General features: G+C 34.9%; 1 protein-coding gene across 1 annotated transcript; it reads right to left on the reverse strand.

Annotated features, from left to right (window-relative positions):
• Positions 1-1,138: 1,138 nt before the first annotated feature.
• LOC125044541 (probable 18S rRNA (guanine-N(7))-methyltransferase) lies at positions 1,139-7,507 on the reverse strand. The gene is made up of 7 exons (XM_047641245.1): positions 7,395-7,507; positions 3,898-3,935; positions 3,355-3,533; positions 2,690-2,883; positions 2,313-2,441; positions 1,921-2,024; positions 1,139-1,548 (listed from the first exon to the last, which is right to left on the reverse strand). The coding sequence occupies exons 1-7, from the start codon at positions 7,434-7,436 to the stop codon at positions 1,407-1,409; spliced, it is 828 nt and encodes a 275-aa protein (XP_047497201.1). The 5' UTR covers positions 7,437-7,507; the 3' UTR covers positions 1,139-1,406.
• Between the last annotated feature and the right edge of the window lie 1,924 nt (positions 7,508-9,431).

A 9,431-nucleotide genomic window follows, 5' to 3' on the forward strand; every position in this document is an offset into this window, starting at 1 on the left:
AAGTTACTGAATCTCTTTTAATGTGGGTATCTCTGCCATTACATTAACATGGTGGAGTCTTCTTGCTGTATTACATAACGGTCAAACTAATGTTTCTTTTTGATATAATATAATTAGATTAAGAAAAAAATGCTAAGGAGGTGAATTTCTTGGTCACACCTGTCAGAATGCATGTGCAAATTGTGATGTCTCTCCAAAGGAAAACACAGCCTTTTTTAAATACAAATTCATTACTCTACTTACAATTTTTTTTTTTTTCTCATTTTTGAGACACTGATCCTTAACCACATGCCGCCAGGGAAAATGCTTTGCTCATTTTTATTTTTTTGTGAAATGTCTCTGCACATAGACCGCTCTGTTAGTGCTTAGCCACAAAGTAGTCAATTAGTAGACCCTGTGACCTTACCTAATTTCCTTGAATTAGCAGAAATAAAGTATTTTTTACTAATGCTATGAATATCGATGGTGTTATTTTTATCATAGACATTATAATTACTATAATGTTATAGACATTAGTAACAGCAAAGTAAGATAACGTAATATATTTTCGTAAATCTAGGAAAAGAGTAAACAGGCGAGACAGGCAGTATTTGTAATTGGCTCACAGGTGACTTAATACAAGTGTAGCCATCTATCTGTAAAAACAATTAATAAAGTAAACTCATAGTGGGCATGGCATGTACACACACGCTATGCCCATCGGATTTGGGTTAAGTTTTCTCCTGTCCTGGATTCTAACCTGAATTTTGAGATATAGTCTGGAGGTCAGGTAAATATTCTTCTATCTTTGTGTTTCAATGATGAGTATCTGAAGTCTAGCATTCTGTGGTATGGAGACTGAACAATGATATTTGCAGTGCAAAAACTGTTTACACTTCCCCATTTGCTATGAATGTTAGGAACATAATATTGGTATTAACTTTTGGGTATTTCAATAATAATACATTGACACACAATTTAATGTGTACTTTGATACATGATACATGATACACTTATTCTGGTTCTTTGGGGGAAAGCGTCATGAGATTTTAACATATCAAGAAATTAGACTTTTTACTGCTTATTTCTTCTTACCAGACTTATACATAAATACTTTGAGACTACAAATTAACCAGGAGGAAATAAAATACATACAACCTAATAGTACTGATTTGTATTAAAGACACTTTACACATATTATTTGTTTTGATATTCAGGTTCAGTAATACAATTCTGAAAAGTGGTTTCCAAATATCAAATTCAAGAACAGATTAACAACAAAAATAAAGGAAAACAAAGAGAAAAAAATACATAAACATTTGAATCATATGTAATTGCCAATATCATATCATAAATTTGTTATCAATGATTTACTGCTAATATAATAAATATATATTACTTTGACCAAACCTAGCAATAATAATCAACTAAAATCTGCCACTTCTCTTTCTGCCAGTGTATTTTGAGTCGTTACACACTTTCTTGCCTTGGTTCCTCCTCCTCTCCTTCTTATTCATAACCCAGGAACGTCCTTTAACAGACTTTCCACGGATCTGTTTCATGCGTTCCCTAAGAAAAAGTGGGAAGAATTCAGTATGAGAACATAGAATTAGTTAAATATATAGAGTTACCATGCTTCTGAACTTTCTCTACTTTGTTGTAGCTTAGGATATCTTTTCAAGCTTGTAAACAAATACACAAGATAAACATTTCCCCAAAGCCTTCAATATTTCTTCCTGCTTCAAAGTAAAAAGCACCCTATTTTACATATACTAGTCAAGTGAAAATACAGGTGGAGGAAATGCCATCACCTATAATATTAAACTACTTTTATACCATAAACACTATTCTCAAAGTAATCTAAAGTACCTTTTCTGTAAAAACACACTGTCAAGAAAATAATACCTAACCTTGTACAGGACTATAAAGAAAAACCCTTACCTCCGTTGGAAAAGTGCCTGTGTCTTGCTAACTCCTTCCTCGTCTAGTCCTTTTGGTAACTGGGTATTTCCTCCAGTCATTAATACAAGGTAAATCTTCTTTGCCTATTGAAGAATAATATAGATTTAATAATCTGACTGTAAAGTAAAAATGTTAAGTCTTGATTATTCTTTACAACTATACTGGAATACAGTAATAAACACATGAGTTAAACTTTGACTTTTACAACAACATGAAGATAAGTTATAGGATTAGTGACAAGAATTGTTTGATGTACACTGAAGAAAATATATATTCAATAGACTCCAATACCAACAAATATTATCAAAAGAAAAAAGATCACCACAGCCATGTCATGAACATTCTAACCATATCACTGAAAAGAAATTTACCTTGCTCGAATTTGGGAAATCAACCACAAGGCCACCTGTAAAACCAGCTCGCATTGCCTGGCTAATGATCAATTCGACCTGTGCATCATTCTCCGGGTAAAACTGGAACACTGCACGGCTTCCTCTGGACTGTTGGTAAAATAAGTCTCGCTTAATGACAAAACTCTCTTCTTTATGGAATGAAAATAAACATCAGCAATACTGTACTCTATATTTCATGCTCTTTTAGTAAACAATTGCATGATATACCTTTACCAAAGGAAACTATGGATGGTCAAGGGTAATATGCCTTTGAATAAAAGAAATGATATAGATTTACTCACAATGGCTATAATAATAAATAATACCCAGTATAATCATTCATCAGATTCACTTACCAGACTTGCATATAGAGACATAAATAATTTGTAGAGACGCTTAGCAGGTTTGTGGCTCGCTGTGTCAGCATAACATAGCCACTGAACTGCTGATATACTTATTGCACCATCGAACATGCCAGCCCGGAAAGGAACTCCCTGGCCTATGTCTCCAAGTAGAATATCTCCTTCAACCTCTCTCTCCAGAGCAGTATCTGCAGGGGGAGTTTCCATGATAAATATCTTAGTAGATTTGGTAAAGCACTTACAATATGCTGATCACTTATACATTTAAAATTTATCCATTAAAAACTCTGATTAAGTTTTAAATCTGTGCCTCAGATGGAAAAATTGCATGGTGTCGCAGTTATCCAATAATAAAGAAAATACTGAAACGTCATTATAAATGTAATTTTTGGAACATATTCAAAACATACCTAATATATCTTTATATCAAACTTCATCCTAACTAACCTACTCTTATGCATATGCAATCATCAGTGATAACCTCTACTGGATTGATTCTGATCTTGAAAACACAGACACATACAAATATGTTAACACAAAAGACAATAATTCACACAACTAATTACACTTTCCCTTATAATATAGAGAAAAAAATCAACAAAAAACAAAACAAACAAATATCAATAAAACAATAACAACAATGATAATCATAACCTCACCTAACATAGCTGGAGATATGTCCATGCCCACCCACATGTGGCCATTGTCCGTGATTGTTTCCCCAGAGAGCCCTGACCCGCAACCCAGGTCGAGCAGGAGAGCTGGTGTGTCCTCTGGAAGGGCCAGCAACTCTAAGGCACGTTGGGTACATTTCTCTTGGACTTCAATTATACGTGTGCTGCAAAAGAATTGGTTTGTTTAGAAATTCTTGTCCTCCTGTTTTCAATTTTGTGTGTTCGAGCATGTGGTGGAATGTTTATTAGCATATTAATTTGTCAGTAACATCTTAATCCATCACAATTATTTCTGAGAAGTGCAAAAATTAAATTACAATACTTTTTGAAAAAAAATTAAGTAAATAAAGAAAATAAACAAATAATGACAATGATATTTAAGCTACTTTAAATCAACCTTTATATATTAGAAAAAATCCCAAATAAATATATTATATTTCAGGCTGAAATTATTAATATTTTTCAAATATTTGTATAAATTTAGGCAAAATCTCATGCAGCACTTTAAAAGAAATGGGAGGTACTTACTTTTGAGTATATTTCCTAGCCTCATCTGTTCCATAATACTGAAAAAGAATATGTAATATGTAATATTATGCCCAAAAAAGATAGTAAATTAAATGAAAAACATCCATCACACTATAGCAAACATAACATTTATTTTTCTTTTAATCTTTTTTTATTCGTTTTTTCTTTCTTTTATCATCATTATCCAAAATAAATCTATTAAAAATGACCACCAAGACCCATTGGATAAGTAAGTATTATCAAAGGCACTCTTTTTCATTTTTTAAATCCACATCTGTTGGAAGGAAAGTAATCATCATCATCATCATTTTGGAGCTAACGCCAGCAGGGGCGCATAGCCACATCCACTCTTTGTTTCCACCTACGAGGGTCCCTCATGGCGAGCCGCCAGGCAAGGGCCCCTTCCCATCTCTAGTTCCTCATGACATGTTTGATCGATCTGCCCAACCCAACTGTACCCCATGATCCGGCACAAGGATCTGTTACAAAAGGCATCAAGACGAGATTCCAGAGCACAAGATAGTGTCCAAGTTTCATTACCATAGAGTAAATCTGGTAGTATAGGGGCCTTGAAAACACGTAACTTGGTCCTTCTGCACAGGTACCGGCCTCTCCAAATACTCTTGTCAAGAGATTTCATGACCCCTGCTGCCAGGCCAATCCGTCTACTGACTTCCTGGTCTGACAGCCCAGAGTCGTGAACTGCACTACCGAGGTATATAAAACTCTGTGACTTCAATGTTTTCACCACAAGCACGTACTGACTGCACAGGGTCTCCTAGTAGGCCCCCAAAATCCTGGATCTTGGTCTTGGTCCAGGAGACCTCTAGCCCCAGGGGCTATGCTTCATTGCTAAATGCATCAAGAGCCGCCACTAGGGTTTCCAGAGATTCAGAGAGAATGGTAACATCATCAGCAAAGTCAAGGTCTGTAACCTTGATATTGCCCAGAGTTGCTCCACAGTGACTTTGGACAGTAGCTCTACCCAGTATCCAATCCATGCAAGTGTTGGAAAGTATTGGTGCAAGAACACAGCCTTGCCTCACACCTGAACTAACAAGGAAGAAGCTTGACAGGCCCCCACCACACTTTACAGCACTTTCAGTGCCTGTATACAGGTTTGCTATTAGTCCAATAATCCTTGTTGGAATTCCTCTTAGCCTTAGGATCTCCCAGAGTGATTTGCGATGCACCGTTAACTGTTGGTGGATCAACCTTATACAACTGCTCAAAATACTCAGCCCAACGCACACGCACCCCATCAGGATCTGAGATTGTCTGGCCACTTGCTGAGCGTACTGCAGTCGTTTGTGAGGAGGGGCTTGGAGTACAGCTTTCTCAGGGCTTGGTAGGCAGGACGAAGGTCATTTACTAAGAAATGGCTTTCGACCTCCTCTGCAAGATTACTGATAAACTGTTCCTTATCCCTTCTCAACAGTGAGCTAGTCCTGCGCACCAGAGAACGGTGCAAGTTGCGATCCCCTGACAATCGAGCCACACGACAAGCATCTGTGGCTTCCAGCGTCTCCTGCGAGATGGAATTCTGAAGGTATCCCACATAAGAACAGGGTCTGTCAGGCCCTCGTGTGCTGTGAGACTACCAGAGATAGCCTCGGCAAACCCCCGGGCATACTCGTCCTCCCTCAATCTGTCCAAATGAAACATCCTAGGGTGTTCATTTGGGCGACGGGGGGTTCGAAAGTGGACCTGGAGAGTGGCCACAACTAATCTATGATCAGTTCCACAGAACTTGGCGCTTCAATACACTCTGCAGTTCTGGAGGATCCTCCACCAAGTACTAACAACGATGTGGTCGATCTCCTTGGCCACACTACCCGTATCGCCGTACCAAATCCAACGATGCGGGTCAGAACGCTGATACAAGGAGCCAGAAATCCTCAATTTCTGGGACCTAGCAAGGTCACGGAAAAGGAGGCTATTCTCGCTGCCAGCATCAGCTCCTGAGCCATGAGGACCGCCAGACATCTCATAGCCAGCTCAATCGCAGCCGGATACTGCATTGAAGTCGCCCAGAACAATACGAATGTCTCGCCGAGGACATCTGTCTCAAGCATCATGCCATTCTTCTCATACTAATCTAAAGTTGAGTGTACACCACATAGAACTTATAAGTAAAACTTAAAACACTAGTACAACTATTGCCCTGATGATTACAAAAGAAACAGATTATGAAACAAATAATAGTAAATGAAAAAAAAAAAAATCAATAGTGACTCATAAAGGAACTCCCTCCCTTCCCAATTCACCTAAAATTTGTTGTGATCTGTGCTAGAACCTTTACAATGAAAAGCCCAATCTGATAATGGCACAATATGAACAATCAAGGTTTTCTGTAATCTGACACAGGATAACAAAGATACACTACATACATTCTGCAAATACAGAGCGTGATACATTTGGCAGATAATCATAATAGAAGTTTGTCTTTGCCATCATGCCAATAAAAACTAAGGTCACATCAATCAATGCAGTGTTTAAATAGTATGGCAGGGCATGAAGGTTACCAGGGGAAAATGAACTATAAAGTATATTTATAGAGTAAGGGGCACTGTAATAACGATCACTCTAAAGCAAGGGTTTTCCCCCTTTTAACCCCTCAAGGGGAGCTGTTGGCTCCTATACTGTACAGTTCACTTTCCCTTGGTAACCTTGTTATATATTTGTATATCTATGTTTTGCGGGAGTTTTGGAAGTGTGGAGGGGGGTGGAGGGTGCCTCATTTAGCAGAGTTCAGATCTCACAGGACTCTCGTCTCAGGCCATTACACTCGCAACCCCTCTCTTTGTTTCCCTACCTATAGAAGGACTGACTGCAATTTTGCTCCGTTTTCTGATGCTCCTTCATGTGCCTTTATGTCTAATACATTAATAAACCCGTTGGTAAAGTGGACAGTGTTTCTATTGGCTTGACAGTATACTGAAGAGGGAACTGCACACTCTGACCCATAGTCGCTGCTGCGGTTGGTGTGTCATCCTGGGGTTGTTTTCCCCAGCATAATTCCTACATACAAGACTAGTATAGAAATCCTTCAGTACCAGTATCGATTTGTGCCGTGGTATTCTGACCATTTACCTATTATGCTGTAGACCACTAGTTTCTCAGTCTTTAACTATCAATATCGCACTTTTTCTACTTCTAGTAAAGCCAACCTATCACTAAAAAGTATGAAATTGGACCAATTAACAGCTAATGTCCCTGCTGACAAAACTTCTCAGATAGTTGTGCGACAGTGAATTTTGTAGACAACACAATCACTAAAATTACGACCAAATACCGGAATATCAAACGTAATAAAACCACAACAAAGTAAAAATAAATGTGAAAATCTCTCAATATGAGGTTCCTACCTCAGATTTAGCTATAGTATATATGTTACATATACGATCAAGGAATACAATTAAGCTCCTTTGCCATATAATAAAAGGTAGATAACATGTGTACAATTCACCTAACAAAAGAAAACACAAATTCCTTACCACTTCAGGAGGCGCCTGTCGCTCTGGCCTTCGCGAAGACATGTTTACAAACCCTCACTGTCCACATGGAGTTACATTCACCGTAGAATGATATTAAAATTGTTTTTTTTTATTTGGAAGTGTACGGTGTATTATAGCGATATGACAAAATTTATGATAAATAATAATTTTATATAATTAATTAGAAACATCAGTATAGCTTTTTGGTGTGATATCTCTATCCGTGATAATAATGTTTCGCTTTTACTTTTCTTTACACTTACGAACTCGCCCGTGTATATAATGGCATATATAAAGTGTTCCTAATGATAAGGATAATATGATAGAAACGATAATGGTAATAATGACAATAATTATAACAATAATAAAAGTAATGATGATGATGATGATAATAACTAATGTTAATAATAATAATAGGAATGATACTACTATTACTACTGCTACTACTATTAATGATAATAGTAATAATAATACCAGTAATAATAATAATGGAAATAATAATAATAATGATGATAATAATAATAATAATAATAACAACAATAGTATCAATAATAATAGTAATAATAATATAATAATAATAATGATAATAACGAAAACAGTAATAATAATAGTAATGATGATAATAATAATGATAATAATAATAGTAATAATAAAAAATAATGATAACAGTAATAATGATAATTATGCAAATAATAATAAAATGATAATGATAACAACAACAATGATAACAATGATAATAATGATAACAATTACAATTGTTATCATTCCTATTATTATCGTTGTCATTATCATTTTTACTACTATCGCTGCTGCTACTGCTAGTTATTATTATAATTGTTATCATTTTCTTTATTATTATCTATCATTATTATTATCATTATCAATATCAATATTATTATTATTATTATTATTATTATTATTATTATTATTATTATTATTATTAATGTCATTATTATTATTATTATTATTATTATTATTATTATTATTATTATTATCATTATTATTGTTATGAATAATAATAATAATATGATCATTATTGTTATTATTATCATTATTATTATTGTTATTATTATTATTAATGTCATTATTATTATTAATGTCATTATTATTATTATTATTATTATTATTACTAATACTATTATTGTTAATATTATTATCATTATTATCATTATTATTATTATTATTATTACTAATACTATTATGGTTAATATTATTATCATTATTATTATCATAATTATTTTTATTATTATTATTATTGTATTTGTTATTATCATTATTACTACTATTATTACCGTTGGTATTATTGTTATTGTTGTCATTATTATCAATTTTTTTTTCCAGTTCGAGAGAGAGAGAGATAGAGAGATAGAGAGAGAGAGAAAAGAAAGAGAGAAAGAGAGAGAGAGAGAGAGAGAGAGAGAGAGAGAGAGAGAGAGAGAGAGAGAGAGAGAGAGAGAGAGAGAGAGAGGGAGAGAGAGAGAGAGAGTATGTGTGTGTGTGAGTGTGTGTATCATATATCAGTATGTGTTTATGTGTGTACGTTTGAGCGCGAGTGTGAATGGGTGGTTGTTGATTAATTTGAAATATAAATAATACAATTTTCTCTTTCTGACTAAGCAGTATAAATTAAATTCATAATTTAATTTGACCTTACCATAACTCAATGCATCAAGTTTAAAGTCTCGAAAACAAACTGAAGAGTTTAGAAAGCGTTATTGCGTTAGTGAAAAATATTATGTTTATTTTTTGGGGGGTCGATTAGGAAATGTGTAGAGCGAATTTTCTTAAAGACACTATAGAATAACTTTATTTTTATTGAATAACCGTTCATTCCATAACGAAACCCGAAGTCGTTGATTAAATTCGCATTCATATCAGCCGAGCCGTTTTGATATTGAGTTTCAGAAATTTTCATATTCTATCGAAAGCAGAATCCATATATGCATATGTTCATTCATGTGTGCGTGCACACATACACACACACACACACACACACACACACACACACACACACACACACACACACGCGCGCACACA

The sequence above is a fragment of the Penaeus chinensis genome, chromosome 3, assembly GCF_019202785.1.
Source record: "Penaeus chinensis breed Huanghai No. 1 chromosome 3, ASM1920278v2, whole genome shotgun sequence".
NCBI lineage: Eukaryota > Metazoa > Arthropoda > Malacostraca > Decapoda > Penaeidae > Penaeus > Penaeus chinensis.

What these genes read in the sequence shown, in the direction of transcription:
- LOC125044541 (XM_047641245.1), bottom strand. Translation starts at nt 7,436, where the DNA reads ATGTCTTCGCGAAGGCCAGAGCGACAGGCGCCTCCTGAAGTG. An exon ending in TGTCTCTATATGCAAGTCTG is followed by an intron (nt 2,442 to 2,689) that starts GTAAGTGAATCT and finishes TTTTACCAACAG; the next exon opens with TCCAGAGGAAGCCGTGCAGT. An exon ending in CAGGCACTTTTCCAACGGAG is followed by an intron (nt 1,549 to 1,920) that starts GTAAGGGTTTTT and finishes ACTTTTTCTTAG; the next exon opens with GGAACGCATGAAACAGATCC.